At 40.7% G+C, this 15,705-nt stretch overlaps 1 protein-coding gene across 2 annotated transcripts in view; it reads right to left on the bottom strand.

Moving 5' to 3' along the window:
• Positions 1-15,705, bottom strand: part of LOC105932726 (SH3 and cysteine-rich domain-containing protein 2) — a 29,750-nt gene that overhangs the window by 6,860 nt on the left and 7,185 nt on the right. Inside the window, exons 4-9 of one of the 2 annotated variants that reach the window (XM_036148111.1) lie at positions 11,795-11,910; positions 6,769-6,838; positions 6,461-6,600; positions 6,283-6,371; positions 2,407-2,458; positions 441-578 (exon numbers count right to left, since the gene is read on the bottom strand). In XM_036148111.1, the coding sequence (XP_036004004.1) occupies positions 441-578; positions 2,407-2,458; positions 6,283-6,371; positions 6,461-6,600; positions 6,769-6,838; positions 11,795-11,910 (605 nt within the window). The remainder of the gene's footprint in view (positions 1-440; positions 579-2,406; positions 2,459-6,282; positions 6,372-6,460; positions 6,601-6,768; positions 6,839-11,794; positions 11,911-15,705) is intronic. The other variant, XM_036148112.1, reaches the window with a different exon arrangement.

Genomic DNA, 15,705 nt, shown 5'->3' with positions numbered 1-15,705 from the left:
TGAGTTTGTGTGAGAGCTGAGTGGGCGGGCCAGGCTGAGCCTGCGTGCTGATTGGTTCACACGTTTGTCTTATTAAAGGAAAGGCATGCAAATTAATCTAAAATGTTGCTATTCTCAGCAACAAGAGGACATTGTTGACTCTGTATTCAAAAATGCTTGCGGCAACATATCAACCGCCAGTGTAATAATAATAATAATAATAATAATAGTGTAATAATAATATTAATAGTAATAATAATAATACATTTTATTTATAATGCACTTTACATTTCAAATAAAATTTTAAAATGCTACAATAGTGGTTTTAAATCTGTGTCTGTGAAAACTGCCCCGTTCTTGAACTGGCTGCATAAAATCACAGCTGCAGCAACCGATGGCTCCCGGGTTGCTCTTTGGACCTTCCCGGTTCTACGGAAATGCAGATCACAACATCGAGTTACCTGGGACTCCCTCACTGCCATGTGTCCTTTTTCTCTATTTCCTGGAACACCCTGGATGACCCGCCAGACACGCTCTCCTGGTCGGACCCTTTGCACAAAGTTGGCGGGGAAAAAGCCAACTCTGTCACCACTTTTACCCTGCAGGCAAGAAAAAAAGACCAGAACTTCTCATGACCATCAGAACAGGCTGACCTCGCACTAAACGACACAAAGAGGATTTATGTCCGTCTTCAAGGAAGGATTAATTTGGAAAAACAATCTTTAATATCATTGTTAGTTACGTGACCCTAAAAGTATAGCAACAGGATGTAAAGATATAATCACAAAATAATTTAATTACAGACAACTAACGCTGTTATTCTGCAATTCCTGGATGTTCTTGTGCAGTTGGGCAGATAAACCGTATTTCACTAAGAGGAAAACTTTGCTTGCTCCACTCGCATGGCATAGGTCCTGCACATTGGGGGAAGGAGTCGCTGTTTTTCATGATAATTGCTGCTCTGCAGCCTCGAGCTTCTAGGGCAACGCCATCAGATCAAAATTCTTTCACAGCCACCAGATTGTAGAAAGTTTGAACTGAGCTTGACTGTGCACTCATTAAAACACAACAGCAACAAGAAAAGGTGCAGAAGCAACAAATTGGATGTGCGTGTCTTAGAGTGGGTGTCTCCTCGGTCTTCCTCTATTACAAAACTATAGTTTTAACATTTTGGGCTCATTTAAGCAAAAACATCTCAAAAACGAGTGAATCAGTGATTATTTGCAGATAAAAAGGTCACTTGTAGCATATAAAGCCTCCTTTTTTTCATTAAATGTTGTTTTTTTGTTGTTTTTTAAAATGCTTTACCTTCAGACCTGTGCAAATCTTCCAGCTTGTCATGCTTTGACCATCAATTTCTTTACTGCAGTCGCTCTAAACGACCCATGAAGATTATTATGAAGCTGAAAATAATGTTCTTGACTATCCGACAGCGAAGAAAGTGACGCTACCCCCGGTCTCATTACGTTTATGGAGAATCCAAACTGTTCGGTGAAATCTGTTTGTTTGTTCAAAGAACAGATGGTTACTCCCTTCTTTAATGTGTGCAATCCAGAATAGATGGCTTCATCTGCTTAACTTCTTGGTGGGCCAATCAAGGAGGCGCCTTTGTTTATCGTCTCATTGAAAACCTTGTGGGACACAGTGACAAATCACAAAGGCAGCGGGGGCACGCCTTGAGTCATTTTTCCTGTATTTAAGCAAAAAAAAAAATAGGAACCGGCGATCATCTTCCATCTAGACAGATGAAAAATGATGGGAAGTGTGAGAATATTTTAATATTTATTGCCGGCTGCCTCAGGTGTAGACACGTTTATTGAAGTGGTTTACAAACTATGCATTAGTGATGAGCAGATGATTCACAAATTATACATAATTTAAGGATACATTAGCGACAAATGTGCTGACTGACAGTGTTTTAAGGGCGGCTGCTTCAGTTGTACATGGCCGTATAAGTTCAATGTGAAGCTACACAAAGTCAGCTGTTGAATGATACACAGTCTGTGCATGATTTAGTCCAGGTGAATCTTGCTTTTAGCGTGAAGCTGAAGCACATACACCCACACGCACACATACACTCCCACATTAACATTTTTTCCCCCTCTGGGAGTGAGTGAAGCTCATTACCGACTCAATAAACGCGTTGTTGAGGCTGAAACACTAGTCATGTTCATTATGCTAAACTCTTTTGGTAATTTTCAGAGGAAATTACGTTCTATTTCAGAAAGTGGCTGCCTGCATGTTTGTGAAAAATGGAGCAGGTGTGATGCACTAAAGGTTTGATTTGAAGATTTGAATTAGCACGTGTGCACAATAAATGAGCATTCACACGCTTTTTTTTTTTTTTTTTTTTTTTGTGGACACAAAACCCCCCAAAATACAGCCACAAGTACACACACACACACACACACACCCCATCAGACCCACCTTCCACCACTCCTCATTAGAGTCGTCTGTGACCTGCACCCGATCGCCAGGACTAAAGGAGATAAAAGCAGAACATTTTTTATTTAAAAAAAAAAGCATAAATGGGGAAGTGATTGGGACAGAGAAGAAAAGGGGTTGGAAGGAGGCAAGAGGGGGATATACTGCAGGCGGATGAGGCAGTCTGAGAGCACAGGAAAAACAGAAAGCAGAGCTGAGCTTAGGCACAAAAGATAACATTATCTAAATAACAAAAAAAGCAGTAGTACCCATGGTTACAAAGACATGGCAGTTCCAATGCGCCCGAGTCTTTGTGTTGTTTTGCAAAGGTGAGAAAGAAGCTGACACGGGAGTCATAAGGTCTACGTGTCGGACTCTGTAGAGCCTGTCGATGAAAACGAGGCTCGATCTGCAGCAGACGCAGCCGGGCCTGCATTTTTATTGTGTTGCTGGGATTTGAGAGATGCTTTTCTGCACATCCGCACTTGTGCAAAACCGCCACTCTGTCTTAGACACACAGGGAGAAAGTATACCCCAATAACCTGTCTGTACGTCAGTTCTCTTGGTGTCAGCACTAAATAATTGACAATACGGTGACATCTCATACACTCACAGTCTTCACTGATATTTTTTTTGGTAATTATTGCTAAAACTAAATTAGGGCTCATTTATTAAGGGTGTTTTGGAGCTGTTCCCCCAGCACTAAGAACTTTCTTTTAAAGTTTGCTGGTGTAACATTAAGGTAAGTGTTGAGCGGTGGGATTAACCTACTTTAAGTCATGCTTTGCTTGAAGTCAGGAAAAACACTTTTATATTCCTCCCAAGTCAGATAGTGGCTCCAAATTTACAGTAAGTTGTGCATTATATTTTCATATGTCAAATTCATTTTTTGACTTAGTAGCTCTAACTTTTTGTGCTAAAGCTAGTGCTAAGCTGTTTTTAGGTCTGACAATTCTCGTGTCACCTATTGCCAATCCATACCAATTAATTAATAAAACAAATTTTAAAACAACAAATGGTTGACCAAAGTGCTGTATGTTAAGGAAATAAGGACAAAAATAACAAATAAAACAAAAATAGACATAAAACAATGTTAGACAACACAAAAACTCATGCAGATGAACAAACAACTCATACTGGGTTGAGCACCAGGAGAAAAAGCTTTGTCTTCAAAAAAAAAAAAAAAAAATCAAAAGAAGACAGTGAAGGAGCCTAACCTGACTCTAGCCAGATGTATTTCGCTCCGCCTAGCTCCACTCACATCCATCTGGGACTGATCCATAGGAAATGCCTTTTTTGAAGGCTGGGCCTTATCAAAAATCCTTGCATATGATTGGATAAGCCACTTGTCTGTCATCTTTATCAACGTGCTATTTCAACCACTCACACCAAAGCTAACCCGTGACGCTGTGAGAGCGATTATTGACAGTGAGCTGACAGGAAGAGGGGGGAAAAGAGAGGCGGCAAAGCGCCGCGGGTCAGAGTCGATCCCAGGCCGACCGCGTCGAGGACTAAAGGCCTCCTAACATGGTTAGCGCTAACCGCTAAGGGGCGCGCCCCGGAAAACAAAACTTGCCAAATCCGGTCGGGAGAAGGGCGAAAACATGGTTTCCACCAACAAAAGCCTTCAGAGCCGTTCTCTGATGTTCTTTTAATGAAACAATATTAGGTAGATTGGACAACATGGAAGAAATAGCAGCATCAATGTTAACGCTTGCTTCCTTGACGAGCCGCCATTGCTGTCTGTCTCACGTCACGGTCGATTCTCCACTACGTCACATCTATGAAACTCCAGCCCTGCGTCCTGATTGGCTAGACAATAAAATTGGTTGGAGAAATCACTCTCTATGGAAGATGTCTAGGGTCAGGTTAGAAGGAGCCTGCCTAACACGCAGAAGCAGCCTGTTCCATAACTACAAGCAGCAGCAAACAGACGATCATCTCTGAGCTTGTCTTTAAAAAAAAAAACTGGGGCAGCTGACCTTAGAGGCCAGTCTGAGAGATAGGGTGGAGCAAGGCCATTAAGACATTTAATCATAAATAAAATAATTATAAAAGAAGAATTATATAAAAATTCAAGAAAAGATGTGGTCCACCAGCCCAGATGGCTGATGGAGATGGAACTTTTTAATTTTTATTAGGGTAAAGTTATTACAGACAGGTTAAGATCTAACAACGGAAACTGTTGGGTACAACACAATGCATTCATCTTTTAATAACCACACTTTTTACATTCTATTTAATTTCATAGTAAATAGGACCACATCTATCTGAGGACACTATCTCAAATGCAACCTTTTGTGCATTAAAGGGCTCCTCAAAGTAATGACCTTTTTTCTGGTGTATCGGTAAGCTTTTGAAAGTAATGTGTGTGAAGTAGACCTTGAGCAGACCACGGCTCCAATTGAAAACCTTTCTCCCTTAGAACGAAAACAACAGGGTACAAAAAACCAAAATCCGTGTTTCTTAAAGTCGAGCTAATGAGCAGTGAATTTCCTCTGAGCGGGGCTCTCAACTCGATGCTAAATCACGCAGAAGAGAGTCAGACAGGCATCTGAACAAAACCAAGAAAAAAACCCAACAGGAGCCTGATCCACTTTGTTAAACCTCGTTTCTGCTATTATTTTTGTTCCCTTAATTCAAAGGTTCATTAAAGATATTAATGTGATTACTAATGAGGTACTCCACTTTTCATTAAAGACCACTGGTGTTAGACAAAATATATACATTAAATTAGATTAAAGATAAAAAAAAAACACAAAAAATAGAGATCATAAAAGTATGTATGTATGTATGTATGTATGTATGTATGTATGTATGTATGTATGTATGTATGTATGTACGTATGTATGTTTGTATGGATGGATGCATGGATTACTAATAGCTTCATTTTCAATTCTATCGGTGAATTTATCCAATGCAATTATTGTGATTTTAATTGGCGTGTCAAATGTTGTGACTCATAAAATATACAATTTTTTATGATTTGTAGATATGCAGCAAGATGGCTTGCTAAATAAGTAAAATAGTCATCACTTCTGACTGAGTTTTGATTCGACGCTGATAAGATATTAATATTTTTATAACAGATTTATAGGTTTTTTGATGCATATTAACAAGACTTAAGTCCACATTATTTAAAATTAATCTGATACATTTTTATTCATGGATTTTTGTCTTCTGTAGAGCAAGTAGTCTATAATTATTTCCTCAGTGGAATATAAAACCTGATGTAGGAACGGACCGCTTGACCAGACCTTGTATAGTTTGTAAAGTTTTCCATCTTCTACAGCCTAAAAGAATTGCATGTGCCTTTCTTTAAAATTCTCCACTCATACACTTGGAGCCAGATCACAGATGGCTCTTAACGGTCCCGATGCTCTGCCTTTGTAAAAGCTGTCCTCTAACCATCAATCCACTCTCAGAATGCTCTCACATCACAAGGTCTGCCCTTAATCTTCTTTTCTCGTCCTTCGTCTGACAGAACTCCTACTTTGATATTTGCCCTTTAGTTGCAGCAACTATTTCTCACTTTCGCTCTCCATAGGCGCTTCTATTCTATGCAATTTCCCGTGCGTTCCTCCCTTTCATTTCTCGGTGTCTCTCTCCTCTCCCCTGCTAGGAGCACAGATGATCCTCACCGCTTCTACATGGGAACAGCGAGAGGATCGGAGTTTATAATTAGTTGTCCTTGGGGGCACCCTAACATCGTCCTCTGCAGATGGCTCGGACATTTCATCCTGCAGGAACGACTGCCAGGCTAAATCACAGGGACAAACTGAACCCAGACAACAACAAAGAGCACATGCCCTCGCTTGCTGATATGTGGTCATTAAAAAAAAAAAAAAAAAAAAAACTTTGGGTCTGGCTTTTACTCACTGTAGTTCCAGGTCGTTCTGCTCCTGAGGCAGGAACCCGTAGAGCGCTACATAGGTGTGGATGGAGTGGACCTCAATGCGCTTGGGCACCTGGATACGGGGTAGTTCAGGTCGTGAGACAGAAACACAAACGCCGGGAAATAAAACAGCGAAGGCTGACCTTCAGAACAGAGCGCTACCTTTGCAACGCTGTCCTCTGCAAGAATCTCAGCCGGCTCGCCGCTCTGCTCCGCCTCCTTCTCCGTCTCCATCTCCATCTCCTTCTCCTTCTCCATCTCTTTCTCTGGGACGGGATCATCTTGAAGGGTCGAGAGGATTTCTGGGAAATCAGCAAGCAGACGGACCCTTACAACGACGCGTTTTGAAATTTCTAACAAGCAAACCCGTTAAATATCTCTCTCATGCGGGCAGTCATGCACAGGTTAACAGAGCAGAGACATTGACCCACACAAACAGCACAGATCCACATACGCACGGCGTTGTTTACCCCCTGTCTCCTGAGTCATCTCCTCCTCCATGCTGCACTGTCTCTCCTGCCTCTCCTCACCTACATCCCCCTTGGAGGAGGAAATAAAGAGGAAACAATAAAACGTTAGCACCAAGCTACCCGAGACGATGTTCTTTCGCTCAACAGATGTCGGATCTGTTTGTTTGTTTTTCGTCAGCCATTAGGAATAGTATTTCCTGAATGATCTGAATGTTTTTTTTGCCACAGATGTTAGAGAGATTGGGCATTTACATTTAGGCAGGGAACGTTGATACTTAGAGAACCGTCCATATAAAACAGGAGGATTTGTGTAATTCTTGTCATTTCGCAGACGGACGGTGTCTGACTGTTTTGATATCCTGCTTTTTATGTGCTAGGTCAACATTTAGCAGTCTATACTTGTAAGGTGGAGAAGAGGAACGTAAATTATACAAGGTCTTTAGCCCCCCAAAAGTCTGAAAAGAACAGCGAGCATTGAAATTCAGTTTTCTGAGTCTATTCTTCTCTGAACCGTTAGATGCAGGCGTTGAACATCTAGAGGCTGAAATTTCCTGCCTGTTCATCTTCGCGAAATAGCTCAAACTCAATCTGATTGGATAGATCAGCAGCTTTTTTTTAAAGCCACAGATTCTAAGTTGTCTCTTCTGATTCTAACACATGATTTAATCTATAATCTATAATATAACATGATCTACTCAGTACATCATGTTATCTTTTCCATTGTAGCCTTGGCTGAATGTTTAGGGTTCGTCCTGCTTGATGGTGAACCTCTGCCTTCATTATAGTTTGTTTTATTATTAATTTAGATTATCAATTAAACACAAAACTCAGATTATGGGTTTATTTATTAAGAGAAAAAAAGCTATTGAAATCAACCTAGCCTTTGGAAAAAAATAATCCCGTTTCACTGTTTATCCACTTTTTGGTTCCCAAGCCACACTCAAACCGGATTACTGTCAGACCTGGAGAATCGACTTATGCTTTGCACAGAACCTGTCTACCAACAAGAAATATGTTAAAGCCACACATCATGACTGTTATGAAAAGAATAACAAAGCTATTTCTAAAGCTATGAGACTGATAGCTGCAATTCGCAAATGGAGAAAACGTGAAACACCGTCACTGGTGCGGCCGACTGAAAACTACGCTAACTGAATTTTTTCATGTGGGTTATAGTCTCTAGACATACACGCTGCTTTTCATATGTCTTGTTTCGACAGTGTAAAGAGCAAGCACAGTGCTGACAGTGCATCTCTGATTCATTTAAACAACAAAAAAAAACACAATCCTGGCTGCAATGCATTACTGTCACTTTCACATGCCCCCCCCCCTCCTGAAACACTGGTACAAAGGACAACTAGATGGAAATAAACGTCGGTTGTTAATGTCGACCCAGTTTTACTTATCGGACCAACTACTAACATTGGCCGATACCGTTGTTAATGCCGATATATCGCACATTCCTAGCACTTTGTGAGATGGAGTTCTCATGTCCATAAGAACTACCGTGATATTTGAATACCACAAGAACTTATTAGAGGCCCTATTAACAATAGTAATCATGTGTAGTAAGATGAGTTCTGTACTTTAGTAAGTATGAGGACATTGACAGAGTGCAGACTCAGCAGGCCCTGGCAGAGCCCCAGGCTTGGAGGCGACGATGGCGCTGCAGGTTGATTGTAGCCTGATGCACGAGTTGTACAAAAAGTCCCAGCATGAGATGCTGAGACTTAGTCAACATGGTGTACTTCACACGAGAAGAATCCCTGCAGTAGCTACTAGGGGTGTAACAACATATCGTGACATGAGATCTTGTGAAAGTAAAACACCACAAAATGTCTTGTCAAAATGAACTCTGTCTCACAAAGCCCTTAGCCAATTGCTGTCAGTGTGTGACTTTTTCCTGAAGTCTGTCTCGCAAAGCCCCTAGCCAGTTGCTGACAGTGTGTGACTTTGCCTGATGAAAATCCAGGGAACTGAAATGAGATGGTGGAGTCTAATAAGCACCTCTGTGTTCACCTGGACAATAAACTTGGACTGGAGCCACAACAACGACTGTCTTCATATCAAGGGCCAGAGCAGACTCTATCTTCTTAAGAGACTGAAGGGGCTTTTATAGCGTTCTCCCAAAGTCCTTTTCGGACTCAGAGGTGGCATAAGCATCTTTTACGGCGTTGTTTGTTGGAACAGCCGCTCATTCACAGCTGGGAAGAAGCATTTAGATAAGCGCTTCAGGAAGGCCAGCGTCATCCTAGGATCCCCTCTCGACCCAGTGCAGGTGAGGAGAGACAGAAGGAGTTATCTCCCACCTCATGCATCACACTGCGGCAAAACCGGAGAGCTCATTTGGTGTCAGACTGCTGCATCCTCAATGCACAAAGGAGCATTATTGCAGATCCTTCCTCCCAGCAGCTGCAAGATTCAATGAGCACCACTGCTCCCAACAAACTCAATAAGTTGTTTACAGGCCTGCTCTTTTTTGCACCATTTTCCATGTTTATGAAAATGTGCACTTGTACATTTTCTGACACAGTTGCACATATTTTTTTTTTAGAAATGTCATGTTATTTTACATAACCTTTATACATATTTCTAACATTGTTCATTTAACCTTTCACGTACAGACTTGTTTTTTTATCATAGCTCATCTTTATGTGTATCTGCTTCAATGTAAATATAAGCTAAAATCATAAGACCTTGAGCACTTTAAGCTTAACCCTGTGTGCATATGTTTGACGCTTATTTTGAATTATAAACAGGTAGACACTCAGTTTTTGAGTTTTCTTGTTATGTTGATGGAGTCGACTAAAAGCTGCACTGTCTCTCCTGCCTCTCCTCACCTACATCCCCCTTGGAGGAGGAAATAAAGAGGAAACAATAAAACGTTAGCACCAAGCTACCCGAGACGATGTTCTTTCGCTCAACAGATGTCGGATCTGTTTGTTTGTTTTTCGTCAGCCATTAGGAATAGTATTTCCTGAATGATCTGAATGTCTTTTGCCACAGATGTTAGAGAGATTGGGCATTTACATTTAGGCAGGGAACGTTGATACTTAGAGAACCGTCCATATAAAACAGGAGGATTTGTGTAATTCTTGTCATTTCGCAGACGGACGGTGTCTGACTGTTTTGATATCCTGCTTTTTATGTGCTAGGTCAACATTTAGCAGTCTATACTTGTAAGGTGGAGAAGAGGAACGTAAATTATACAAGGTCTTTAGCCCCCCAAAAGTCTGAAAAGAACAGCGAGCATTGAAATTCAGTTTTCTGAGTCTATTCTTCTCTGAACCGTTAGATGCAGGCGTTGAACATCTAGAGACTGAAATTTCCTGCCTGTTCATCTTCGCAAAATAGCTCAAACTCAATCTGATTGGATAGATCATCAGCTTTTTTTTAAAGCCACAGATTCTAAGTTGTCTCTTTCTGATTCTAACACATGATTTAATCTATAATCTATAATATAACATGATCTACTCAGTACATCATGTTATCTTTTCCATTGTAGCCTTGGCTGAATGTTTAGGGTTCGTCCTGCTTGATGGTGAACCTCTGCCTTCATTATAGTTTGTTTTATTATTAATTTAGATTATCAATTAAACACAAAACTCAGATTATGGGTTTATTTATTAAGAGAAAAAAAGCTATTGAAATCAACCTAGCCTTTGGAAAAAAATAATCCCGTTTCACTGTTTATCCACTTTTTGGTTCCCAAGCCACACTCAAACCGGATTACTGTCAGACCTGGAGAATCGACTTATGCTTTGCACAGAACCTGTCTACCAACAAGAAATATGTTAAAGCCACACATCATGACTGTTATGAAAAGAATAACAAAGCTATTTCTAAAGCTATGAGACTGATAGCTGCAATTCGCAAATGGAGAAAACGTGAAACACCGTCACTGGTGCGGCCGACCTACCAAAATTACTCCAAGAGCGCGCCGATGACACACCCAAGAGGTCAGAAAAGAACCGAGTGAAGCACTTGTTGTAAACAACTCAACAAAACAAAAAGAAAATGGGACAAAAACGATCCATAGGAGAGTTCTAAAGCCAAAAACCACCCCTAACCAAAAAACATCACAAAGACCTGACTCAACTTTAGGCTCCCAGAGACCCTTGAGAAAATAACCATAGACTGAGGAGACAGAAGTGGAACTTTTTATACGTTGTGTATTAGGTTAGTTGTAAAACTAACACACTTTTAGAAAAATAACCTCATAACTAGAGTCAAACACCGTGGTGGTGGGACAGCTTAGGCTTGCTTTGCTTCTGGACCTGGACAACATGCTGTAGTTGATGGAACCTTAAAACCTATTCTCTACCAGAAAAGGAGAATGGCTGGCCTTCAGTTCATGACCTTCAACCTAAACACACATTTGTTGCCCAACAGGACAGTGTTACAAACCACCAAGTGCACCTAGATTGGTTTGGTTAGCTTATTTCCCCTTATTAAATAAAATAATTTGTTAAAAACTTAATTTTGTATTTTTTTTTTCAGGTCATCTATGTCAGGAATTTTTTTTTGATGATCTTGAAAACATTTATTTGTGACAAAGGTCCAAACACTTTTTTTCACAGCACTGCACTGTTGACGGGTGATTGGACAACATGATTCAGTGGCGATCCAGTAAAGTGGAGCCAAGGATGAGTCAAGTGCAAATAAAAAAAAAACACTCAAATGAGAAAAAATAAAGCACGTGATAACTAAACAGAACCGGATGGACGCAAACAATTATCTACATAAACAGTACAAGAGACAAAGAGACTATGACATCAACTTAAAAGACCAAAACACACACAAGCAACAAACTAAAGATCAGTTTCTTCCTTTAACGGCACATTTATACTGGTTTTAAACCTTATTTATCGGCCTTTTGATTTGTTTTTATTGTCTTTTGCTTCCGTTTTTTTCAGTACCTGGTCAGTGAGTCAGCAGACTGCAGTCACAAAAAACCCAGCTTTCAATGTCTAAAACACACAATCAACTGTCCTCTACCCACGTCGACAGGGTAATGATGCCGTACCAAGCTGCGTGTTGGTGATTCTGATAAACTGCCAAAACTGGAGCGGCTCATCTGTGCCAAGGACGTCCCGTAGCGCAAGGCAGCGTACACAGGGTCTACACGCATCCTCGCAGCCTCTGAAACCACACACACACACACACACACACACACACACAGATTCACGTCTGAGTAAAAATCACACCCATAAATTATTAATTAACTCCAAGCTTCTGCTGCAGACACGCTACAATTAGGATGACACGCTGAGATAATGCTGTACATCATAGCTTTTGTGCCTGTGAGAATCTGGAGGAAGCGGGCTAAATATAACAGCGGTAATGCAGTCGGTCCTGGACCAAAGTGACCCACTTTTACACGTCTAAGTGCACAGCAGCCAAAAGTTAAGAAGACATCAAGACACTCTAATAACTCTTCTGAGTCTTAGTTTAAGGGCTGTGATATATCTGGAGCTGGAGACGAGTACAAAGAGAATAAGATAAGATATTTAAAATATGGAAATCCCCTCAAAGTCTTCATCTCTATGTTTCATGTAGACAGCGGTGCTCGGTGCTACCGCAGCGTATTTCAGGCTAGGAATGAGATTTTCTGCTCCTATTTCCATCCAGCTCAACACAAGCTGAATGGAGGGCAGAGGGATTTTTTTCTTAGTGGCACACATGTTTGTGAGCGTGTGTGTGTGTGTGTGTGTGTGTGTGTGTGTGTGTGTGTGTGTGTGTGTGTGTGTGTGTGTGTGTGTGTGTGTGTGTGTGTGTGTGTGTGTGTGTCGGATAAAGCAGCAACGATTTGCAATTTCATACTGAATGAAGTACTTCTGTGATCTCGGCAGAAATATTCTCCAGGAACCCTAAAATTCTGACACAAGACTAAACAGAGTGTTTAGGGCTGAACTTCCCTGAAGGATGTGCTTTGGCAGAGTGAAATAATTACAGAGGCGTAAATGAAAAACCTTGCTTGTGATTCAGTCAAAAATCCCTCTCAGGTATAAGACCTTGGGGTTTTATTCATGCAGTCAAATGGGTAACTTTGAAATAAAACGTATTCCAGCTAAACAGAGAAGTGTATTCATCTTTTAGCTGAATCCAAATCAGACTTTGTGAAAAGAAGAAAAAAAAAAAACAAGAGTGTAACCTGAAGCACCACCTGTCCTTCAGCACACTGGAGAGTTTAACCTTCTTATCACGATAAGAGTATATGCATAGGTACTTGAGTTATGATACATCCGTTTCAGGAGGAAGGGTGATGTGCAATGTTTGGTTCACGAGAATGAGACAAGATTAGGATTTAGGTATATGTCCGATAAAGCTGGGAATTTCCTCTTGCTTTTAAAAATAGAGAAAAGAGTTCAGAAATCACAAAGTGTGTTTTTATAGAAGCCTTATTAGAGGAATTTACATCAATCAATGTCTTAACAGTCAGTACTGCATTGTTTTGTTCTTGTCTCAGTTTAGAGTCAAAAATGTTCTGTTTTGTTTTTAGACATAATGTATATTAATAAAAATTAAGTATTTTTGATTTTGCATAACAGATGAGCAAACGCAGCCCAGGCAAACAAACAGGCCACTGTGAAATAGCCAGTTGATTCAACACTGACGGAAAACTGCAAAACAGATGCTAACACTAGTTCCAGTATTTATCTGTCACTCTGTCACAGTTTATTTAGTCAACCAAAATGCTGCTAGATAAAAGATTTATGAGTGGTGGAGGCTTCTTCGATGCCTTTATGCGAGTTGTTGTCTGGCTCGGTGAGAAGTGCATTTTTTTATTCATTGTCAGCACAGCAGGGCAACTCATGAACTGCTTTCTTTCTTATTTCAAAATAGGAATCTTGAAAAATAGATTCAGGGTGACAAACTCAAAGCACCTTTTTTCACCTCACAGGAAACACAACACACAGTAATTAATAGTGGTACAATTACGTCACCGAACAAAATCACATGCTAACAGGAGCCAGATAGCACTTTGTAAGGATGCACCGATACGAAAATTTTAACCGATTTCGATATCCGATATTAATATCGCTTCAATGTCTGATAACAGATTTTTACCAATTTGTATGTGTGCGTAAATACACACATTTATATTTCTGGGATCATCAAATTCTGCACCGACTGAAAACTACGCTAACTGAATTTTTTCATGTGGGTTATAGTCTCTAGACATACACGCTGCTTTTCATATGTCTTGTTTCGACAGTGTAAAGAGCAAGCACAGTGCTGACAGTGCATCTCTGATTCATTTAAACAACAAAAAAAAACACAATCCTGGCTGCAATGCATTACTGTCACTTTCACATGCCCCCCCCCTCCTGAAACACTGGTACAAAGGACAACTAGATGGAAATAAACGTCGGTTGTTAATGTCGACCCAGTTTTACTTATCGGACCAACTACTAACATTGGCCGATACCGTTGTTAATGCCGATATATCGCACATTCCTAGCACTTTGTGAGATGGGGTTCTGATGTCCATCAGAACTACCGTGATATTTGAATACCACAAGAACTTATTAGAGGCCCTATTAACAATAGTAATCATGTGTAGTATGATGAGTTCTGTACTTTAGTAAGTATGAGGACATTGACAGAGTGCAGACTCAGCAGGCCCTGGCAGAGCCCCAGGCTTGGAGGCGACGATGGCGCTGCAGGTTGATTGTAGCCTGATGCACGAGTTGTACAAAAAGTCCCAGCATGAGATGCTGAGACTTAGTCAACATGGTGTACTTCACACGAGAAGAATCCCTGCAGTAGCTACTAGGGGTGTAACAACATATCGTGACATGAGATCTTGTGAAAGTAAAACACCACAAAATGTCTTGTCAAAATGAACTCTGTCTCACAAAGCCCTTAGCCAATTGCTGTCAGTGTGTGACTTTGCCTGAAGTCTGTCTCGCAAAGCCCCTAGCCAGTTGCTGTCAGTGTGTGACTTTGCCTGAAGAAAATCCAGGGAACTGAAATGAGATGGTGGAGTCTAATAAGCACCTCTGTGTTCACCTGGACAATAAACTTGGACTGGAGCCACAACGACTGTCTTCATATTAAGGGCCAGAGCAGACTCTATCTTCTTAGGAGACTGAAGGGGCTTTTATAGCGTTCTCCCAAAGACCTTTTCGGACTCAGAGGTGGCATAAGCATCTTTTACGGCGTTGTTTGTTGGAACAGCCGCTCATTCACAGCTGGGAGGAAGCATTTAGATAAGCGCTTCAGGAAGGCCAGCGTCATCCTAGGATCCCCTCTCGACCCAGTGCAGGTGAGGAGAGACAGAAGGAGCTATCTCCCACCTCATGCATCACACTGTGGCAAAACCGGAGAGCTCCTTTGGTGTCAGACTGCTGCATCCTCAATGCACAAAGGAGCATTATTGCAGATCCTTCCTCCCAGCAGCTGCAAGATTCAATGAGCACCACTGCTCCCAACAAACTCAATAAGTTGTTTACAGGCCTGCTCTTTTTTGCACCATTTTCCATGTTTATGAAAATGTGCACTTGTACATTTTCTGACACAGTTGCACATATTTTTTTTTTAGAAATGTCATGTTATTTTACATAACCTTTATACATATTTCTAACATTGTTCATTTAACCTTTCACGTACAGACTTGTTTTTTTATCATAGCTCATCTTTATGTGTATCTGCTTCAATGTAAATATAAGCTAAAATCATAAGACCTTGAGCACTTTAAGCTTAACCCTGTGTGCATATGTTTGACGCTTATTTTGAATTATAAACAGGTAGACACTCAGTTTTTGAGTTTTCTTGTTATGTTGATGGAGTCGACTAAAAGCTGCTGATCAGGCTGGCTGTCACTACTCAGTTATAAAAGCACTGGAGAACCCTCCACCGCTTTATTATCTATTTTGTAGCAGCATTGTGGGTGCTTTGTCCAAAAAAAAGGAAATGCTAGACAAGACACAA

Source organism: Fundulus heteroclitus, chromosome 16 (assembly GCF_011125445.2).
Source record: "Fundulus heteroclitus isolate FHET01 chromosome 16, MU-UCD_Fhet_4.1, whole genome shotgun sequence".
Lineage (NCBI taxonomy): Eukaryota > Metazoa > Chordata > Actinopteri > Cyprinodontiformes > Fundulidae > Fundulus > Fundulus heteroclitus.
The sequence above is the reverse complement of the archived record's forward strand: the minus strand, read 5'-3'. Positions and strand labels throughout refer to the sequence as shown.